Source organism: Zalophus californianus, chromosome 11, assembly GCF_009762305.2.
Source record: "Zalophus californianus isolate mZalCal1 chromosome 11, mZalCal1.pri.v2, whole genome shotgun sequence".
NCBI classification, from domain to species: domain Eukaryota; kingdom Metazoa; phylum Chordata; class Mammalia; order Carnivora; family Otariidae; genus Zalophus; species Zalophus californianus.
Window position 1 is genome coordinate 107,481,730 of NC_045605.1, and position 22,024 is coordinate 107,503,753.

Below are 22,024 nucleotides of genomic sequence, written 5' to 3' on the forward strand. Positions count from 1 at the left end.
CTCACAGATGAATGGGCACAACCACTTAAAAAAGAAAAAAACTCAATAGATTGGTTTTGCAGCTGAAGAAAGACTTAACTAGAAGATAGAGCTGGAGAAATTATCCAGAATGCCAGAAACAGAGATAGAAAATGTGAGGATAGAATAGGAAGGTCTCATCAGAGCTTCACTAGGGACAGAGAAAATCTGTGTAGTGCAACTAAGAATCCTCTAGAACTGATAAAAGACATCAATTCATAGAATCAGGAAACCCAAGGAATTTCTTCAGGGTAAAGACAAAGGAAACCACACTTGTGCACATCACAGTAAACTGCAGAATACTTAAGACAAAAAAATCCTAGGGCGCCTGGGTGGCTCAGTTGGTTAAGTGACTGCCTTCGGCTCAGGTCATGATCCCAGGGTCCTGGGATCAAGCCCCACATCGGGTTCCCTGCTCGGCTGGAAGCCTGCTTCTCCCTCTCCCACTTCCCCTGCTTGTGTTCCCTCTCTCACTCTGTCAATTAATTAAATAAATAAAATCTTTAAAAAAATAAATCTAACCAAAAAAGGCATGATCTTTATGAAGAAAAGTATACAACTTTATTGAAAACATTTAATGGACACACCATGTTCATGAACTGAAAAATGCAATTTCAATTTCATATGGATGTTGATCTTTAGATTCAGTTGGGTTTCATTCACAGTCTCAACGGGATTTTTTTTTTTTTTTTGTGGAACTTGACAAGTGGATCCTAAAATCTATATGAAAGAGCAAGGACCAAGAATAGATCGTAGGGAGTCCTACAATAGGGGTGACAGTGGAAAAATACGTTGTGGTATAGTCAATGGCTCACTACACAGCAAGGAGAAGGAATGCCCTACAGCTCTACACGTTCATCTGGATAAATCTCAGAAACATAGTATTGAGTGAAAAGGCAAGTCACAGAAGAATAAACAGTATGATTCCATTTATATAAAATTCAAAAACATGCAAAACCAATACAAACCTAGGTAATACAATTACAAGGCAAAGCAAGGGAATGATTCAGACAGTACAGTGTTTTCTCCACCGGGGAGGGGCAGTGGGGACTTCAAAGGAAGTGGTATCCATTTCTTAAATAGGGAGAAGGAGGGAATTTGTTTTATAAATATTTTCTTGCATCTCTTTACTATTTAATAAAAACAACAGAAAGCGGAGGAGAAGACAAGAAGTCTGCCCATGCTTCCGTACAGCACAAAGCGCCAGGCACACCACTTTCCTAACTGTTAAGAACTAGCAGTTGAACGTGCCATTTGGGAAAACAAAGAAGTCCTAGCAGCTCAAAGGTTTGTAGGTAGGGGCAGCGCCTCTCAGAAGGATGGGCTTCTCTGAGGGTTCCTGGGTGACAAGCCTGCCATGTCACTGGATGACATCTCTACCACCCAAGGCAGCATCTGTAGACTTTTTCACTTAACCCCATTTTTGGTCCAGCCCCTCACCCCCAGCCCTCCCCTGAGACCCTAAGCTTCTTTGAATAGCCCCCATCTGTACCTCAGAGGGGTAGCTGCTTGGCTGCAAGGGGGCCCTGGCGGGGGGGGGGGGGAAGGGGCAACCTAGCTGCTCTTCATACAGACTTTGGGTCTGTCAGTCCCAAACCCTGCTGTCAGTCCCAAACCCTGCCCTGGGGGGTAAGGGACAACCTAGCTGCTCCTCATACAGACTTTGGGTCTGTCAGTCCCAAACCCTGCCTTCCATGGTGCCAGGAGAGTTCCTGAGCCTCTCCAGGGCTCTGGGGGCGAGGGGCAGTTTGGCTGCCTCTTGGCCCCTCCCTCTAGGAATTAACTTCTAATTCTCTGCTGAGAGGAAATGAGCCCCCATCCACTTCCCATCTTTCAGAATGTCATCAGGCTCTTTGATCTATTCCTGTCTCCCTTCTATTTTCTTTGTCCTTATAAATTTATATGTTTTATGTCTTTACTATCAGATTTTAAAAGGAAACAGAGATAAACCCATGTGTTTAAACCTGCTAAGTTTAACTGGAAGTCTATTTACTATATTTAAATAAAAATTTAACAGGTAGCTCCTGAAGAGTCGAGAGAGGAAGAGCTTAGCCTTCTGAGCACCATCCTGCAGATGCTTGAACATCCACCTGATTTCTCTGCCTCGATTTTGCTACTCACTTTCCTCAGCCGTGCAAGGGTGAAAGAGAAAGCACAAAGATCTGGGTTCAAATCCTGACTCCTCCATTCACTGCCCCATGATCTTCTCACATCAACCCTCATAACTGCTGCCCCTGGTACCAGAGTAGCCAGAGGGAGACACAGTGAGTGTTGTGGAGAGGCTTCTAACCATAAAGCACTGAACCTGGGAAAGAATGTTGGATTCTCATTCCCTGGATCACCACACGCCACCTTGGTCTGCTGGTGCCCCAGCACCCCCACACCAAAGCCACAGAAGAGCCCTGGCCCCTTAAGCCCTCAGGCATTCTGTGGTTCCCATGCGTGACAATCAGAGGAAACCAGAAACAGCAGCCTGGGCAACAGCGAGGGACCAGAAACCCAGAAAGATGGAGAGAGTCCAAGAACCAAGTGGGCACTTTATTAACCCGGCAAAGGGGTGACTAGGCTGGCCAAGCAGCCCCTTACCAACTGTCCACTCTACTCGGGGGGCCAATAGAGGCAGAGCTGCAGGACCCAAACCCTGGACACTGGGAGTCCAGGCTGGGCAGGGGCAAGGCCAAGGATGGGACGGGAGGCTGGGGATGGGCCCAAAAGGAGTTAGGAGCCCCCTTTCCTGCTACCCTCTCCCTGAACAGCTCCGGCTCCTCCTGAAGTTAGGAAGCCACGAGGCCCGCATCAGCTGTGGTCTGGAAGGTGATCCCATCCCCAGGCAATGGGGAGGCCAGGAAGGGCCAGAGCCAGATGAGGACCCAGCGGGGCCCCAGGGCCGCCTGCAAGTTGTGGCAAGGGCCCAGGTCGTAAGAGTGCTGGCCCCGAGCCCACTCCCATGTGGTCTGGCCCCTCAGCAGCAGCATCCCATGGAAGAGCAGCCCAGCCCCGCACAACAGTGCACCTGCCACACACGTGTCGGTCACAAAGGCCAGGGCAAACTGAGCCAGAGACACTCTGCCTGCAAGAAGAAAGCAAGAGGGTCAGGGAGCAGCCGTGGGCTCAGCCCTCCCAAAGCTCAACTCCCTCCCTTCTTCCACTCCCTACCCTCCACCACAAAGCAGGGCTCATTTCCTCCACTCAGTAAACACTGAATGGCTACTCCCGGCAGATGCAGCCCTCTGCCCAACATCCGACTTGCATTCATCACAAACTTGTGAGCACCTCCCACATGCCAGACGCAGTGGCAGGCACCAGGATGAACGGTGGACACCAGCTCTGACCCCAGGGAGCTCACATACAGATAGTTAAGAGATGACTTCTCAGTTACTTAATTACGGATGTGATATGTGTTACAATGGGAAAGTACAGCACCTTTGGGCCCACAGCAGCTACTAAGTATCTGCTGAACTAATGAACTACAGGATGTCATGAAACATTCTGCTCAGTGAAAGAAGCCAGCCACAAAGGGCTCATAGATGATGTCATTTCTGTGAAATGTCCCAAACAGGCAAATCCATAGAGACAGACAGTAGATGAGTGGTTACTAGGAGCTGGGGGCCTCAGGGAGGAGTAGGGAGTGACTGCTCAATGGGTATAATAGGGTTTCTTTTTGGGGTGATGAAAATGTTCTGGAATTAGATAGTGGTGATGGTTGCACCACATTGTGAATGTACTAAATGCCACTGAATGATAGATATATGAGGAAGTGGTTAAAATGATGCATTTCATGTTATATGAATTCTACTTCATTAAAAAAGAGAGGCTATGTGGGGAAATGCCAAGCTGACTTATTAGGAGGCTAAAGGAAGTGGATTTCATCTGTTTTAATTAAGTGATATCTTGGGTGGCATCTGAAGGAGGTATTTGGTAGGTGAAGAGGGGAGAAAACATTGTGTTTGAAGGTCCTGAGGCAGGATGGAGAGGTGCCTATGAGTATGTGGATGGTTCTGGAAGCTCAGGAGAGAAGCCCAGGCCCAACATGCAGATCTGCAGGTGGTTGGCAGTTCCAAGACCCGCCAGAGTGTGGAGTGGGATGGGAGCAGCGCCACGACCTCAGCATCAGGAAACCGGGTCCTTTGGGACCCGGTCAAGAAAAGAGAGGGAAACCAAAACTTTAGGAGGAAACCCTGCAGTATGAGTTGTTGGAGACGCCCAGGGTACAGCCTTTCCAGGAGGTTGAAGGCCAGCAGTAAGGTCTCGTGAAGCAAAGAGAACTCAAAAGGGTCCTCTGGGCTTTGTGGCGACCGAGGCGTTCTCAGGAAGGGGAGGGGCCAGAAGCCAGTTCGGAGCAGGCAGGTACAGGAGTGAGTGGGAGGTGAGGAAAAGCAGCCTATGAGCCCGGGGAAGTCCTTCAAGAAGCTTGGCTGCTAAGAGAAGAGCCAAGAGGCAAGAGATAGGGAGGAGGAAGATGTGGGGTGAAGAGAGGGTCTGTACAGGTGGGAAAAGCTGAAGAAAGCCGGTGGAGGGGCTGGGTCGGCAGGAGGAGAAGCAGGCCATGGTGAGGCTTCCAAGCAGGGAGGAAGGGCCAGACACCGGGAGAAGCTGGGGGCAGTCAGCCTGGCTTCCAGACCTGAGGCTGAGACAACTCTGGATGTAGCAACTGACATCTCATTGTCTCTGTGATGGATTTCAAGAGAGGTGGGGGCTTGGAGAACAGGAGAGTGGGAAGGTTGGAGCTGCAGTCATTCGGGGGAGCGAGCTCATGAGAAACCAGGATGGCCAGACGTGACTGAGGGCCCGTTGGGGTCAGCAGCGCCATGAAGGTGGCATGGGACCAACCGCCACCAAGTCCTAGCTCTCAGCGACCAGCGGCAGACTCAGAGAAGACGGGAAGGCACCGTGGAAGACAGAGAGCCAAGAGGGTTAAGATGTTGGCAGGAGAATGGCGGAAATGAGGGTTCGAAGCTGGATGTGGGGGCAGAAGAGGGAAGGTGCTGACGGAAAGGTGAGGGCCGGAGCTCACGGAGCGTAAGTGTGAGAGCTGGCTAGGAGAGGAGGTGGGCAGCAGACAGAGAGGGGTGAATGGCTCATGGCGTGATTTGGGAGGTGACACGCCTTGGCTTCTGACAAGTTGTAGGGTGGATGTGGGAGTAAGTGGAGGAAGTCAAATGGAGAGAAGGTCAAAAGCTGACCAACTGGGCAACGAGAGGGCCATTAGCCCGGACTTCCAGACGCCCACGATCTCAGCAGGGCCCAGGGCTTGAGAAGGCAATGGCTGCAGAGGGGCGGGGTGCGGGAAGGTGTGGCTGGAGAGCTTGTGTCTCAGTGGAAACAGGGTCATCAAGGAGGCAGAGGGGGGCTGCTCAGGGAGCCGGTGTGGTCAGAGCGAGACGGTGACAAGCCCACTGGGCCTCCCGAGGCCCTTCCCCCAGCACCCCTCCGGGCTGTAGGGACAGAGCCGGGCGTGGATAGGAGGAGACACAGCGACTACTCAGAGTGCTCAGAGAGTTTAGTAACTGCAGGACAAGGTTACAGAGGGGACCATGGAGGGGTCAGGAGGAAGGAGTCAGGGGAGAGAAGGCATTTCAGGGGGAGACAACAAAGAGTATAAAAAACAGTGGAGCTTTTATCTCAGGGAGGGGAGGGTGTCAGAAGAAAGAGGAATAAACGTGTCATCCAGAACACGGCCTCTCAGTCAGCCTCCTGATGCATGTCTTCCCCTCCCAGCTTCCAAAGACTGGAGCTTCCCTCTGCCTGTGGCTTTCACGGGCTCCCTACTGTCCAGTCAAGTCAGGGCTCTCTCCTCACACCAGCATTCAGGGAGGGTCTCCACCATCCAGTCTGAACCTACTCCTTGCCCAACCTCCACACCTTTGTTCTGTCTGCAACCCTCACTTAGAATGTACCCCCACTTAGAATGCTCCCTCCCCATCCCAACACCCCCCCAAATCCCACCGGCCCTTCCTTCTCTGCCAACACCTAGAATCCTTGCCTGATTCTCCTAGCCAGAACTCTGTACCTGGGTCAAGGCCCCGTATTTTACTGTACTGCACACCCAGTTGAATCTCAGGCTGCCCTCACCCTCCATAAATGACATTGGAACTGAGATCCCTGGACATCACCAGGAGAACCAGCAGGAAATCCCACCCCCCCACCAGAATGGCCCACTGCAAGCGCCTCTGCCTCCGTGGACGCCTCCCAAGCTCCCCACCTGTGAGCAGCATGAGCCAGGGCAGCAGGAGGAGGGCGGCGGTGTGGAGGGGCGCGTGGGCTCGCAGGAGGGCTGACAGGGCAGGGCCCAGCAGCACAGAGACATGCAGCAGGACGCCTGCAGCATGAAGCAGCAGGCACAGGAAGGGCCGGTAGTTGCGGAACCCCACACAGCGGCCCAGAAGGCGGCAGTGGTGATCCCGGCGAAGGATGCAGACGCGGCAGGAGGAGCAATGCCCACTGCGGGGTGGCACCTGGCTTTGGCATTGGTAGCAGTAACTGCAGGGAAGGAACCACAGCGTCAGTTCTGCCAACAGCTCTGAGTGCCCCCTACCATGCCCGGTCGGCCTCTGAGCCCATCCTGGGGAAGCAGGCACAGCCACTGCCCTCAATAAGCCTCAGCTCCATCATACATAAACGCAGGCCGAACACCCCTTCCTGGGCCCTTCCAGTTCTAGCCCTGCAGGTCCGAGGGCTCTTGCAGCTCACACATCCAAGTCCTAAGGCCTTTCTCTGGCCTCTAACATCCAGGACAAACTTCTCACTTCCTCCCAATCACCATGCAGTCTCCCCAGGATTACTGTTTGAGACTCTTAATGACTCTCCCTGATTGATTCCAGCTTTGGTTCCTCCTGGTATGGTCTCACCCCAGCAGCCAGGCTGATCCTTAAAAATCTAAGCCAAGGGGCGCCTGGGTGGCTCAGTCAGTTGAGCGACTGCTTTTGGCTCGGGTCATGATCCTGGAGTCCTGGGATCGAGTCCCATGTCCGGCTCCCTGCTCAGCAGGAAGCCTGCCTCTCCCTCTGACCCTCCCCCCCTTCTCATGCCCTCTCTCTCTCAAACAAATAAAATCTTAAAAAAAAAAAAACTAAGTCAAAACCCTACAACGGCTGTCCATCTCACCGCCAGTAAAAAGCAAAACCTTCAATGTCCTACAAGGTCTTTCTATCTCTACCCTCTCTCACTCCACACCAGCCACACTGGCCTTCCTGCTGTTCCTGAACATGCAAGGCACGTAACTGCCTCAGTCTTTGCACTGTCTGTCCCCTTTACCTGGAATGCTCTCCCCCAGATTCCCACATGGCTAACTCCCCCACATCCTTAAATTAACGTCTTTGCTCAAATGCCTACCTTGACTACCCTACTTAAAACTGCAATCTGCACACCCTTTACCCTGCTCTACTTTTTGTTTCCATACCACCGTCTAACATTCTATATAATTTCCTTATTTATTATGCCTGTAGCTTATCATCTGCCTCCTTCCCCACTGAAATCAGCTCCAGGAGGTCAGGAATCTATTTTATGGAACCTTCAGTGGCCGGAACAGTAACTTGCACATAGTAGGTGCTCATTAATATCTCTAAGTGAATGAATGATATTTCTTCTGGATCTACCATCCCAGGCTGTAAAAGAGTGTTCTGGCTCTAACAAGCCGATCCTATTGTAATTTGGTTCTAATATCTTCTGGTCCTAGGGCACCTCCCCCTGTCCAAAGCTCCTGCTTTTCCCCCCACCCCCGCGCCAACCCCCAGATCCCGCGCCCCACTCACGCCCAGCCCTGGCCCAGACCGCGGCCGGCCAGCATCACGCCCCGGATGCTGGGGTCCGAGCGCAGGAAGAGCCCCACGTTGCCCAGCAGGTTGAGCAGCTGGAAGGCGGCCAGCACTAGGTGCAAGGCCCGAGCCAGAGGTCCTAGCGGGGGCGGCCCGGGACCTAGAACCAGCACATAGGCCAGCTCCAGGCCCACAGCCGCGGCCCACAGCGCAGTGAGCACGAGAGGCAGCCGCGCGGGCGCCCCCTCCGCGCTCCCCACCGCCCAGGGCTGCCCCATGGCCTGGACCCACCGGCTGTCGGATCCCGAGTACCCCTCCGCTTCCGTATTGGGGCGGGGATAGTGGCAGACGGACGCCTGCTACGACCATTAGAAGCTCCGAAGGGAGTTTTGAGTCACCGGGAGCTGCCGGCAGATGCAGGCATGTGATTGGACGGCCGCATGAGCCACGGAGAAGCTTGGAATCCCGTCGGCGCTGGAGCCGGGTAGGGCAGCACGTTGTAGCCACGCCCAGCCGCGGAGCCACGCCCCTCCCGCAGAAGCCCCGCCCTCCGGTCCCGCTGGCTGGTTTGGAGGATTGAGTTGCAGTCTCGGTGGCGTCGGGGTTTCCCGGATCAGCACATTCCCCCTCAGCCCCCAGCCGCCCCTGTATTAATAGCCCTGCATCGCCTCATCCAGCTGGCCTGGAACCCCTCCCCATGCTCGAGTGTCTCCATCACCCCAGAAAACATTCAAACAGGTCGGCGCCTCGGTGTGTCTGACTGTGAAATGGGGATAGGGCTCTCTGTTTCCCACCTGCGCGGCGCCAGGAGAGGGTCAGGAGGAGGCCTAAGGGACAGCTTCTAGAGCGTTCTACAGCCTCTACTATTATCGTTATCTCCGTTGCACACGTGAGGAAACAGAGAGGGCCGTGGCTTTCTCACGGTCACACAGCGCCCAAGAGGCGGAGCCAGAACGGGAACCCCGAATCTCCGCCTTGGGATCCACCCCAGCGCCCCCAAATCCTGCAGTCCTCTGGTCCAAGGGCAACCTCTTGCCTAGTCCCGACCCGAGCGCCCTCGCCCCCATCCGGCCCCACCCTCCTCCCCCATATTTAGCGCGAATCCGATCCGGGTCTGGGCCGGGCGCTACTTAACGCGGCCGGGGTGTTCCGGAGAGCGCCGAGCGGAGCGGAGCCAGAAGCCCGAGCAAGATGATGATGGTGATGCAGCCCGAGGGTCTGGGGGTCGGGGAGGGGCCCTTCGTGGGCCGCAGCGGGGGCGGCGAGTACATGGAACAGGAGGAGGACTGGGACCGCGACCTACTGCTCGACCCGGCCTGGGAGAAGCAGCAGCGGAAAGTGAGTGCTCACCCATTTCCAGATGGCAAAACTGAGGCCTGAGAAGCCGGGCGATTTGTCCTTGGCAACTGAGCAAGTCGGGGGCAGAGCCCGTCTAGACCCAGAATGGCACTGCCTAGCCCGAGCTCGGCCCATCAGTCCTCCGCTGTCTCCCAGAGCTGGAAGAGAGGGCTGGGAGCCCTCATGAGGGGTTTAGGATAACAAGGAGAGTTTCTGGGGTCCCACCCCCCAGGAATTCATTACCCTGGGCCCACTGTCCCACTTCTGCTGGCGAAAAGGGGTTGGGTGAAGCCCAGGAGATCCAAGTTTGGGGGGTGTCGGGAAAATAATCTTTCTCCCCAGGCCCCTGACTCTCTAGTTAAATATCTTAGAGCCCACCCTGAGGACTTGCAGCCGGCACCTAGTGGACTTGGGAGTGTGGGAGAGGAGAGAACCATCCCAGACCCCTCCCCACTCTCTCCTCTGTATTCTCTCCACCCTGGGGTTCATTGCCACTCCATCCCAATTGTCAAATGAGGAAACTGAGGCCCAGGAAGGGGCAGAGATAGGACCCAAATCATATATTGTCAGAAAACAGGACCCCCCCCCACAACCTGAGGGTCTTTGCCCCTTGCTTGCCCCACCCCCACTCCTTCCCAAGATACCCCTCCCCACCTCAGGGTCCCTAAGTCTGCTGAAAAGGCCACAAGGTTAAGGAGGAGGGGAGCCTGGGTCCCCTTACACAGTAACCTGACTCTCCGGCCAGATGGACACTTTGTGCTGAGGCAGCGGCTTGGGGGAGCTGGAGTGGGGCACATGGGCAGCTGCTGCCCAGGCCCAGCCTTGTAGGGCACTGGGGCCCCCTCCCTGATCTATTTTCACTCCCAGACTTTCCCAAGTGGAGGGGGCAGGACACCTGGGTTCCCAAAAGAGAAAATGATCCGGGTTGGAGTGAGGAGACTTTGGGGAGTGGCCGGCCAGGGGGAGGGAGGACCATGTGAAGTCATTGGACCCTGCTGAGCATTTGCCAACAGTGTGTGACTCCAGGAGAGGGCAGGGAACAGGAGTGCTCCGGGGAATTTGCAGGATCTGAGAATCCCAGGATTTAGAATCAGAGCACTTCTGCTGGGTTAGATGACAGGAGATGACCCCAGAGTCCGGGAGGCTCAGCTGACTAGGCTGGGGTGCCCTGGGTGACATGCTTCCCCTCTGGTTCCTCCTGCACCTGTCTCCAGGCAGGGCTGCGGTCCTTGGGTCTGGCAGTCTCCCAGTGATGTCATCCCTGCCCCTGGCTCCAGCTGCCATCTGCTCGGCACCCACCAGGTTTCCTTCAGATCCAGGTCCACATGCCCTTCATGAGGCATGCACTAGTCTGTAACTTGCCTGCATCATTTAACAAAATATCAGGAATACCCTTCCAACCCAACCCACAGCCACCCACTTCATCCATTCATTCAACAGCTGCACAACGTAGATGCTCTGTAAATTAATCAGCATCCCTGGAAGTTGGCCGTTCCGGAGTTTCCTTCTCCTCCAGCCTGAGCATCTCTGTACTCAGCTTAGCCCCGACCTACACCTGCCCCCCCCCCCATGTCTCGGAGCACTCCCTCCTGCTCCTGCTTGATGCCTGAGTCCTCTTCATTCAACCTCATTCCAAAACATTCATTCAGTATTTCTTAGGGAACTCCTGCTCAGGGCCAGGCACTGTGTTAGGTGTCAGGACTTCAGCAGGAAACAAAATAAATCCTCTGCCTTAGGAAGCTTACACTTCAGCAAGAAGAGTGTTTCTATCCCATTCCTCTGACCCTTCCTGACACCCTTCCTCCCCGCCTCTTCCCCCCACCCCCTCACCCCATCCCAGCCGCCACCTTCTCACCTCTCCCTCCTGCTCTGCCAAGCCATTTGCCTCCACTCTTCCACCAGGAAGAGCTTTCTAAAACATGGTTCTGCCCACCTCCCTCTGCCCAAAATCTTCCCTGATGCCCTGTTGCCCTCAGGATCAAGTTGAAACTCCCTGGCTTAGCACCCAAGATCGTGCATGACCTGGCCCCTGCCGCCCCTCCGGCCTGCCTCTCACCACTTATACCCCAACACCCCCAGCTTCATTCCAGTGGCACCCAGATAGCTGTAACCCCACAGACCTAGCAACTGTTTCTCACTGCTGAGCATTTGCCTGTGTGGCTGCAAAATGTCCTTGCCTGCCCTTCTCTGTCCGAATAATTCCGCTTTTCCATTGCAGCTCAGATCAAATATTAGCTTTCCCCAAGAGGTCCCCCACCTGATTTGAATCCCTCTTCTCCCTGACACTAGTCTCTCCCAGCACTTCTCAGACCAACACGACCCTTTGATTGACTGTGAGCTCCTATAGGGCAGGGACTACATCTTACTAAGTGTTTGTCAAACGGAAGAATGCCCTTTCCTCCACCATGGAAGCCCCGCCCAGTCCCGCCTTTCCCCCTGCTTTATCTAGACCCAGAGCATCCCAGACTCCAGGGCTTGAGGGAACTACGGAGAATCCAACTACCTTCTCCTGTGCTTGGGGCCCCATCGAGTAGTGTTCAGCACTCGCTTATACACCTCCAGTGACAGGAAGCTCACTCCCTTTCCTCAGCAATGACAGTCCCTCACGTATTTAAAGCATCATCTTTCATGTCCAGCTTCTAGGGCAGCTGAAAACCTGCTCTCGGGAAGGGAGGCTGGGTGAGGGAAATAATTCCAAATAACTTCCAGGGTCATCTCCCAGGATTAATTGCTTTGTGGTGGGGGGAATGCTCTGAATTCTAGAATCCTACCAGATTGGAGGAAGAAGGACCTTGGGACATCATGAAGTCTGGCCAGTTAATTAATATATATGGGGAGACTGAGCCCAGAAAGGGCAAAGGGCATACTCCACGTCACAGTGAGTGAGCATCTCAGCTGGGCTTGGAGCCCAAGTATAGACTCTACCAAGGACCCTAAAGATGATGGCAGAATGCAGGGCTTGAGGGCTTCATAGGTTGGTGGAAATGTATATCAGGCTTCAGGTCACCCCGACCCCCAATATAGACAGAGCTGCATAGCAGCTCTCCCGTCCCAGATGGAGGCTGAGGCTGAGGCTGAGGCTGACTCTAGGGAGAGGGGAAGGCAGTCACCTCCAGGACCAGCTGGTCCTCCATGACTTGCAAAGCTCTTGTACCCTCGAGTTCTACTTGGAGGCCAATTCACAACAGCCCTGGGAGGTCAGTGGGGCTGAGAGGACAGTAATACAGGTGCACAATCCCTCAGGCAAAACCCTCAGAACTGGGTAGGCTTTGGTCTAGAATTTTGCGGGCGTTAGAAGGGCAGTATCACCCTGCATTGGCCCTTGTGTGTCAGAGGGTCCCCACACTTTGGAGCATATGCTTTACAATTTTCTAAAAGCCCCTCCAGTGCTTGAGACGGGCTAAAGCTGGCATGCCCCAAGTCTAAACTGGGACCTGTGCGGGCCCTAGAACCCATGTCTCCTTTTCCAGGAGAACGAAAGCTCAGGGAGACAAGGGACTGGGTCCTGGATGCACAGCAAGTCAGTGGCTGAACCAGGACTTGACTCTGGGGCGGGGGTTCTGAGATCTACCCTGATGTCCCCCAGACCCAGAGCGAGGGTCTCAGTGCTGTCTCTGCCCCCAGACCTTCACTGCCTGGTGCAACTCACACCTGCGCAAGGCTGGCACCCAGATTGAAAACATCGAGGAGGATTTCCGCAATGGCCTCAAGCTCATGTTGCTCTTGGAGGTCATTTCAGGTGAGGAGTGCAAATCAGGGCATGGGGACCCCAGGACCTAGGGGAATCCAGGGAGCTGGGGAAACACGGGAGAACCGGGAGGGGATGTGGTGGGGGAGGGGGAAGTTTGAGGACCATGTCTTCAGCTTCTTCTTGTGACCTTTGACCCCGGCCCCTCCTTTTACACCCAGGAGAGAGGCTGCCCAGGCCAGACAAAGGCAAGATGCGCTTCCACAAAATCGCCAATGTCAACAAGGCCCTGGACTTCATTGCCAGCAAGGGGGTTAAGCTGGTGTCCATTGGTGCTGAAGGTGAGGGGGTGGCAGGGGGAGGCCCTGGGGCCAGGGGAGGGTCGTCCTGACGTCAGCAAGCCACTTCTGGGAGCCTGTCTTCTCAACTGTGGGGTTAACTGTCCATGCCTCATAGAAGGGACTGTTAAGGGGCAAATGCGCCCCAAGTGCTGGCTCAGGACCCGGGAGTAGCAGGTGTTCCATGATTGAACAATGACTAAGTACCAGCTCTGGCGTGCGGGTCAAGGGCCAAGGAATGGAGCAGGGGAGGGAGGCAGCTGGGGCAGCACGGGCCTTCAACACCAGATGGAACCTGTCTCCCATCCCTACCCTACAGAGATTGTCGACGGGAACCTGAAGATGACCCTGGGCATGATCTGGACCATCATCCTCCGCTTCGCCATTCAGGACATCTCTGTGGAGGGTGAGTGGCAGGGAAGCTGGTCGGGGGAGAGGGCTGGCCCAGACCCCTCCCCAGCCGACACTTCCCCGCATCCCCACCCAGAAACCTCCGCCAAGGAAGGCTTGCTTCTGTGGTGCCAGCGGAAAACAGCACCGTACCGCAACGTCAACGTGCAGAACTTCCACACCAGGTCTGTCCGCAGCCGGCATATGCGCGTGCACGCGCGCGCGCCTCCGCTGGGCTCTCCCTGCCGCGCGCCGCGCGCCCCGCGAGAGGGCCCGGCACAGCCAGGCTCCTGGAACGGTGTCCGGGAATAGGAGGACTCAGCCCACGAGGAATTGAATCCGGGAGGGGGAGGGAGGATCCCTGAGCCAGCGCGCATTGGAGACATCCCTGGAAGGGCATTCCAGCAGAGAGAACTTTGTGAGCAAAAACCTGGCGGCCAAAAACACCCAGATACTGGTGTGGCCCAAGCACAGGGTATGGGAAGGAATCATGATGCGCTTGGAGGAGACAGTCTAGATCTGGTAATGAAGGGCCTCCGATGCCAAGCCAAGGAGTTTAGACTACTGCATTTTACTGACGAGGCTGTCCTGATGGGGATGCTCCTGCAGTGAGGGTGGGACACAGCCTCAGCTTGAATCCAGGCCTGACTGCCCTTCTCTCTGTCCAGCTGGAAGGATGGCCTGGCCCTCTGTGCTCTCATCCACCGACACCGCCCCGACCTCATCGACTACGCCAAACTGCGCAAGGTAGGCCTCGGCCGCCCCCAGCCCCGACTCCCCAGCCTCTGCCGGTGGCCGACATTTCACCTCTCCCTGCTCCCTCCCACCTAGGATGACCCCATTGGCAACCTAAACGCTGCCTTCGAGGTGGCTGAGAAATACTTGGACATCCCTAGGATGCTGGATGCAGAAGGTGAGAGGAAGCGAGGACTCCACTTACTGACCAGAGGCATGGTACAGCCTTCACTTCTTTGCCCTTGCTCTTCCCTCCTCCTGGAATGCTCTCCCCCTCCACCTCCCTCTAGTAAAAATCCTTCCTGTCCCAGGCCCCCCTCTCCAGGAGCCCTCTGTCCTGCTCCCCTGCCCCTGTCCAACCAGTGGAAGCAGCCTCTCCTGCCTTTTCCCTTATGGCACCACCCTCTGCCTCATATCTCAGTTACTTGGGTAACGTGGGAGCATGGGAGCTCCTTAGGGGCAGGTCCTGCTTCTTGTCCTTCTGCCCAAGCAAGGCTTTAGTCAACTGAGGCAGCAAATGTTTTCTGAGCACCTACTGTGTCTGGTGCCCTAGATGTGTGGGCGCCAATGGATGGGAACTTGGGGAAAAGACAGACAGATGGACCCACAGAGTGATGGGATGGTTAGAGACACCAGGCGGTGTGGGCTGGTGCTTCTCGGGGGCTGCAGCGTCTGCTCACTCACCCGCTCCCTCGCGCTTTTCTCACCCCATAGAGAACACATTCCTGGGCCCTGGGGTGATCACAGAGGGCTTCAGGGAAGAGGCAGACGCTGGGTTTGGGGTAGCTGGCATCTCTGGCTGTGACTAGATGTTTCCACCCCTCCCATCTCGAGGAAGCTCTCTGCCTGGTTAGGGGCGTGAGCCCATTTTCCAAGCCTGGTTTTGGCCAGTAAATACCTCACTGCTGTCCCCTAGACATCGTGAACACCCCAAAGCCTGATGAGAAGGCCATCATGACCTACGTTTCCTGCTTCTACCATGCCTTCGCCGGGGCTGAGCAGGTAAGGGCCCCCGCCCCCCGGTTCCCCGCTGCTGCTGCTGCCTGGGCTGGGCGTGTGGACCAAGGGGCCCAACCGTGGCAGCATCCCAACATTTGGAGGTGCTGGGTCCCACGTGGGTGGGAGTGCCGCTGTCCCATCTGCCTATACTCAGTCTCTGGGGAACTCAGGAGCAGAGGCTTCTGGCCTGGAAGTTCCCTCCTCAACTAAAAAGATGTGCTGCCCTATTTGCACGGACCCAGGTTTTAAGGGCTTTACAGAGGAAGGCTGGGTTGGGGTGTCTGCAGCGGCTTGTTCTAGTGCGCATCTTTTCCACCTCCCACAACAGGCAGAGACGGCCGCCAATAGGATCTGCAAGGTGCTGGCTGTGAACCAGGAGAATGAGAAGCTGATGGAGGAGTACGAGAAGCTTGCCAGTGAGGTGAGTCTGAGGCCTAAGAAGGCCCCTCCCCTTCCTGTACCTGTGCTCTCCCTGCGGAGCCTCCCTCACCTCAGAGTGGCCTTGGCCGCCTCCTGCCTCCTCCTGCAATCTTCACATCTCCTGCCCCTTCTGCCTGTCCAAGCTCCTGGTCATTCACGGATTCACTCATTCATTCATTCATGAACTCATTCATTCATGTGTTCCCTCGTTCCTTTATCTGTTCACCCATATTTAGGCAATCTCATGGCCCTTTGCTCTGTGCCAGCCTATATTGCGTCCTGACCAGGCTCAAACATTGACCATCTGACTCCTTCCCTGATTAGTGGGGACCCCCCATTCTGCTTGAGGCCTGGCCTTCTGGCCACAGCCTGGGTGTGGGTGGCAAGGGGTGGGCGGGGTGAGCAGGCCAGCTCAGAACTCTCTGCGCTGCACCTGCCTGGCCTTGGCAGCTGCTGGAATGGATCCGCCGCACCATACCATGGCTGGAGAACCGTGTGGGTGAGCCCAGCATGAGTGCCATGCAGCGCAAGCTGGAGGACTTTCGGGACTACCGGCGCCTGCACAAGCCGCCCCGAGTGCAGGAGAAGTGCCAGCTGGAGATCAATTTCAATACGCTGCAGACCAAGCTGCGGCTGAGCCACCGGCCCGCCTTCATGCCCTCCGAGGGCAAGCTCGTCTCGGTGAGCCAGGCCAGGGAGGGGTGACTCCCCCACTCTGCCCACATTCTCCGGATGACATGGGGCTCTGTGTCCCCATCTGTACAATGGGCAAACCATGATGGAAGGTGCCTCTGCTGGCCCCACAGGACATCGCCAACGCATGGCGTGGGCTGGAGCAAGTGGAGAAGGGTTATGAGGACTGGCTGCTCTCGGAGATCCGGCGCCTGCAGCGGCTCCAGCACCTGGCGGAGAAATTCCAACAGAAGGCCTCCCTGCACGAAGCCTGGACCCGGGGTAGGTACACCTCATGGGGCTTGAGTCTGTCCTGGGGTGGGTGGAGACTGGTATGGTGGTGGGGGGTGTCCTGGCAAAATGCACAGGTTAGGAGTAGGTGTTCTGCCAGGAAGGTGGGGACCTCTTTTCTAGAACCACCCTGACTTGCTGTGTAGCCGTCACTGCTCCTCTCTGGACCCCCGTTTCTTCATCTGTAAACTCCGGCGCCTGTCTCCTGGCTCTGGCCTTCTGTAGGTCTGCTCTGATTAATTGGACATGTAGCATTTTATTTGTACCTGTGGCCGGTGAGTCCCCAACCTTAACAGCACTTATGCTGGACTCAGAGCATATTGATGGCAGAATACCGCATGAGTCAGATAATATCACTCTGTATGAAAACATTCATTCTGTATTCTATCAGGGACTTTAATCCTACAGATAAATGAGCCCTGCCTAAAGATAATGAACAAACGTTAATAATGGATTATGGGCATGAAGGATAACAATGGTTTGATATAGCAAGAATTCCTTAAATATACGGCTATTTATGGGACTCTGAGGAGGTTTCTGAATCTTTAAGCCTATTAGCGTCTCTGCAAAATGCGGAGGCATTCAATAAGTAGTAGGGGCTGAGATTATTATTATTATGGTTTTATTTGTGTAATGTAATTCATTCTCAAAGCACTTTTACATTCATCATTCATTCATCCAACAAATATTCCTAGAAGGTCTCCCAAGTGCCAGGCACTGTGCCAGGCTCTGGGGAAACTGGTGAGCAAAGGAAACCAGGTCGGGGGCTCACTGGGCGCAGAGTCCTTGGGAGGTAGTTTGCGATCCAGTAAGATCCAAACTGTACCAGGGCCACCCTGAGACGTGCAGGATCAGGGACGCTGAAGCCATTTACAGGCCATGCCCAGGAACAGGAGCTTCACTTAACTTTATCAGTCTGGCATCGCAGAGCAGACCCTGAGGATAGGCTGGGCAGGTGTAATCACCTGCATTTCACAGATGAGGGAGGACTCTGCAAGGTCACCCAACCCAGCTCGAACCCCAGCTCCCAACGCGGCCCCGGGTGGGTGAGCCGAGCCCAGCTCCCAACGCGGCCCCCCGTGGGTGACCCGAGCCGGGCCTCTCTCTGAGTAGGGAAGGAGGATATGCTGAGCCAGCACGACTACGAGTCGGCCTCCCTGCAGGACGTGCGGGCGTTGCTGCGGCGCCACGAAGCCTTTGAGAGCGACCTGGCCGCGCACCAGGACCGCGTGGAGCACATCGCCGCGTTGGCCCAGGAGCTCAAGTAGGCGTGGCCCGCTCCTGGGGCCGCCCCCCCCCCCGCCCCCCGGGGGACAACTACTGTACCTGGCTTCTCCCCTCTGCCCTCCGCAAACTTCATTCTCCCCAGTTCTCCCTCCACGTCTTTCCCCATCACCACTTGCTCTGTCCCTCCTCCAGTAACCCTGTCCCCATCGCGGGACACTCTTCCCTACCCGTGTTCGGCCTGCCCCACCCCCGTGGCCTACCCCTAACCTGGCCGCCCCCTTCAGCTTCCGGCCCTGGCCTGCTAGCTCAAAGTCTCCCCATCAGCCTCAGCTTCCCCACCTCCTCCTGTAAACCCGCCCCTCTTGCACAATTCCACTCCCCCTCCCTATTGAAGCTCCCCAGAGGACTGGAGCTGAGGACCCGCAGGTGCCCCCTCCCCAAGGAATGCCCTGGAACCCCCACCTCCACCCCCCAGGAATGCCTTGCTTCACCCACACCTTGCTCTGGCTGCCTTGCGCCTTCACCGTCTGGGGGCACAGCTTCCAGTCCCAGGAGGGCAGTCAGGAGGAAATCTAGGCTGCGGTCTGACCCCCTTGTCATCCCCTTCCTTGCCCCCAGTGAGCTGGACTACCACGAGGCAGCCTCAGTGAATAGCCGCTGCCAGGCCATCTGTGACCAGTGGGACAACCTGGGCACGCTGACCCAGAAGAGGAGGGACGCGCTGGAGGTGGGTTTGGGCGCCAGGGAGCTGGGGGCTGGAGACCAGAGGCTGGTGAGGGGCCCGCTGGGCAGGCTGCTGACTCGCCATCCCCGTGGCCCCTAGCGGATGGAGAAGCTCCTGGAGACCATCGACCAGCTGCAGCTGGAGTTTGCCCGGCGGGCAGCACCCTTCAACAACTGGCTGGATGGGGCCGTGGAGGACCTGCAAGACGTGTGGCTGGTGCACTCGGTGGAGGAGACCCAGGTGGATGTGGGGGTTCCAAGTGGGGAGGGAGACTGGGGGAGGGACAGGGAAGTGGGCCTAGAATCCCATCAGCTCTTTCTTTGGGTTCCTGGGGAATGGGGTTGGGAAACCGCAGTTCCCAAATGCTGGGCTGGCAGACAGGAGGCCTGCAGCAGACCCACTGGGTGGCCTGCAGCACACTGTTGCCCTTGTCGTTGCCCGTGGGAAGTGGAGGGTGCTGGCTCATGGGTCTCGCCTGCGCTCCCAGAGCCTGCTGACTGCACATGAGCAATTCAAGGCTACGTTGCCAGAGGCTGACCGAGAGCGAGGAGCCATCCTGGGTATCCAGGGTGAGATCCAGAAGATCTGCCAAACATATGGACTGCGGCCCAGCTCCACCAATCCCTACATCAGCCTCACACCACAGGACATCAACACCAAGTGGGACATGGTCAGTGGTGCCTGTGACCTCTCCTTGCTTCTCACCCACTGCTGTGCTTTCTAACCACCCCGGAACCTCACGTGTCCCAAGCTATGGAGACTCCAGTCCACCTTCGGATCTGGGGTCTGTCGCAGCCTTGGTGGGGCACTGGATAAGTCACCCTGCCTGTCATGGCCTCTGCTGCAAAATGGCCATAACAGCAGCATTTTCCTGTCGGGCCCGATGTGAAGTGAAATTAAACCTGGGGTGTGGACGTCTTTATAAAACCACCGCAGTAAGTTACCAGTTGTATCACCGGCCCCACTTTACAGATAAGGAAACAAGCCTAGAGAGGTCGTGTGACTTGCCCAAGAGCTTGTCCATGTAAGCCCAGACATCTTGGCTCAGAGTAGCAGGGGCCCTGCTAGGGGTTGGAGCCCGTGTCCCCTCAAAGCCATCCTCTGGCTCCCAGAGCTGCCCCAGGCACAAGCACCCTTCCTCCTAGGTCCGAAAGCTGGTGCCCAGCCGTGACCAGACACTACAGGAAGAACTCGCCCGGCAGCAGCTCAACGAGAGGCTCCGGCGACAGTTTGCAGCTCAAGCCAATGCTGTTGGGCCCTGGATCCAGGGGAAGGTGGAGGTACGGCTCGGATGGTGGGGCCCATCTGGGGGAGTGAGGCCGGGGCCGGGGCCACAGGGAGCTGGGAGCTCTCATCCTGCCTGGGTCCCCCGACAGGAGGTGGGGCGCCTAGCCACAGGGATGGCTGGCTCTCTGGAAGAACAGATGGCTGGGCTGCGGCAACAGGAGCAGAACATCATCAACTATAAGAGCAACATTGACCGGCTGGAGGGTGACCACCAGCTGCTGCAGGAGAGCCTGGTGTTTGACAACAAGCACACAGTCTACGGCATGGAGGTGAGAGGCACCTGCTTAGAAGGGGCGGCGAGGCCGCGCTGGCTGGGGAAGCCTGGGGCGGCCATGGCCGGACCTGGCACGTCTGCCCCAGGAGGGGCCCCGGTTCAGCTTGGCCAGGTCTCCCAATGCGCCCATGGGGATACTGAGATCAGGTGAGGGAAAGTGACCCATCCAGAGTCACGTAGCCGACTGAAGCCAGGCCAGGATTGGCCACAACTGGGTGATCAACGCTTAATACACAGTAAGTCATCAAACGTCAAGGCAGGAAGGGCTGCTGGCAGACACTAAGGCCCAACAGGGTGGAAGGCCTGCCCAGCGTCACACAGCGGACTGGGAGTGAGGCTAGAACTAGGGGCCAGGCACCGGCCACCCACTGGCTTGGCTTGTCACCCGTTCTCCAGCACATCCGTGTAGGCTGGGAGCAGCTGCTCACCTCCATCGCCCGCACCATCAATGAGGTGGAGAACCAGGTACTGACCCGAGATGCCAAGGGCCTGAGCCAGGAGCAGCTCAACGAGTTCCGGGCATCCTTCAACCACTTTGACCGGGTCAGCAGGGGCCCGGTTCTGTGGGGTGGTGGACCTGGAGGCTGGTGGGGTTGGAGGACCAAGTCTGACAACTACTCATGCGCCACAGAAGCGGAATGGGATGATGGAGCCTGACGACTTCCGGGCTTGCCTCATCTCCATGGGCTATGACCTGGTGAGTGCCCCCAGCCGCGTCGCGGGAGGCCCGTCAGTGCCTCTCTCCTACACCGTGAGCACCTACTGTACCCCTCCCACCTTCACATGCATTGCATTTCCCCCTCATCACGCCCACTGGGGCGAGGCAGAATGACCCCGTTTCACGTAGGGGCTATCAAAGGCTCAGAGAAGTAAATTAACTTGCTCAAGGACACAGCTAGGATTGGGACTTCGTTGTATGTGACTTGAAAGCCTGAGCTTGCAACATTTTTACCCGGAGAAAACAGCACTACAGAGAGCTCCAGAAAAAAAGATCAGGATCAAAGGGCAATAGGGGGTATTGCCAGGGGCAGGATGCAGGTTTCAGTTTAGTAGAAGGGACTCCCCGTAAAGCCAGAGCTAAGGCTGAGGCAGTCTATGGAGGGAAGAGAGCACTTTGTAACCCGGGTTGTCAGGCCAAAGCTGGACAGTCCCCAGGAGGGGACATGAGGAGCCTTCTGGCTTTAGCACCCACGATGGGCATGGTGCCTGGCCTCTATCCCTGCAGGGAGAGGTGGAGTTTGCTCGCATTATGACCATGGTGGACCCCAACGCAGCCGGCATCGTGACCTTCCAGGCCTTCATCGATTTCATGACCCGAGAGACAGCTGAGACCGACACAGCTGAGCAGGTTGTGGCCTCCTTCAAGATCCTGGCAGGAGATAAGGTGAGTCCCAGGTGGTGGAGGGGGCTGGCGGGCTGGGACAGGGAACAGGATCTGTGGGTCCTCAACAACCTTTTCTCCCCCAGAACTACATCACTCCCGAGGAGCTGCGGCGGGAACTCCCCGCCGAGCAGGCCGAGTACTGCATCCGTCGTATGACACCCTACAAGGGCTCCGGGGCTCCAGCTGGAGCCCTGGACTACATGGCCTTCTCCAGTGCCCTCTACGGGGAAAGTGACCTCTGACCTCAACCCCTACGGTTCTCTACGTGAGTCGGAGAGAGGGAGCTCCCTCTGGCTGATCCCATCCATCTCTTGGAGCAAGGGCCTCAGAGGACGGCCACCCACGTCCTTCTGAATAAAGACCGATCCATGAGCTTCTCTCCATCTCTTTTCAGTTCCCGAAGCAGAATTTGGGTCCTCATGCTCCTGGACAAGACCAGCTGCCCAACCTCAACCCTCCAGGAGTCCCTACCACCCCTCTTTGCC

The 22,024-nt window shown here is 56.3% G+C and overlaps 2 protein-coding genes across 2 annotated transcripts; one reads left to right on the top strand and one right to left on the bottom strand.

The window, feature by feature from the left end:
- Positions 1 to 554: 554 nt before the first annotated feature.
- Positions 555 to 8,091, bottom strand: ZDHHC24 (zinc finger DHHC-type containing 24). Its single transcript, XM_027581170.2, has 3 exons — positions 7,770 to 8,091; positions 6,221 to 6,498; positions 555 to 3,088 (listed from the first exon to the last, which is right to left on the bottom strand). The coding sequence occupies exons 1-3, from the start codon at positions 8,048 to 8,050 to the stop codon at positions 2,793 to 2,795; spliced, it is 855 nt and encodes a 284-aa protein (XP_027436971.2). The 5' UTR covers positions 8,051 to 8,091; the 3' UTR covers positions 555 to 2,792.
- Positions 8,092 to 8,927: 836 nt separating this feature from the next.
- On the top strand, positions 8,928 to 21,910 carry ACTN3 (actinin alpha 3). Its single transcript, XM_027579547.1, has 21 exons — positions 8,928 to 9,110; positions 12,735 to 12,849; positions 13,020 to 13,139; positions 13,456 to 13,542; positions 13,624 to 13,711; positions 14,195 to 14,273; positions 14,358 to 14,439; positions 15,178 to 15,263; positions 15,589 to 15,681; positions 16,131 to 16,361; positions 16,487 to 16,634; positions 17,757 to 17,907; positions 18,489 to 18,597; positions 18,694 to 18,834; positions 19,082 to 19,264; positions 19,740 to 19,874; positions 19,971 to 20,150; positions 20,552 to 20,698; positions 20,787 to 20,852; positions 21,381 to 21,539; positions 21,623 to 21,910. The coding sequence occupies exons 1-21, from the start codon at positions 8,964 to 8,966 to the stop codon at positions 21,779 to 21,781; spliced, it is 2,706 nt and encodes a 901-aa protein (XP_027435348.1). The 5' UTR covers positions 8,928 to 8,963; the 3' UTR covers positions 21,782 to 21,910.
- Positions 21,911 to 22,024: the final 114 nt, after the last annotated feature.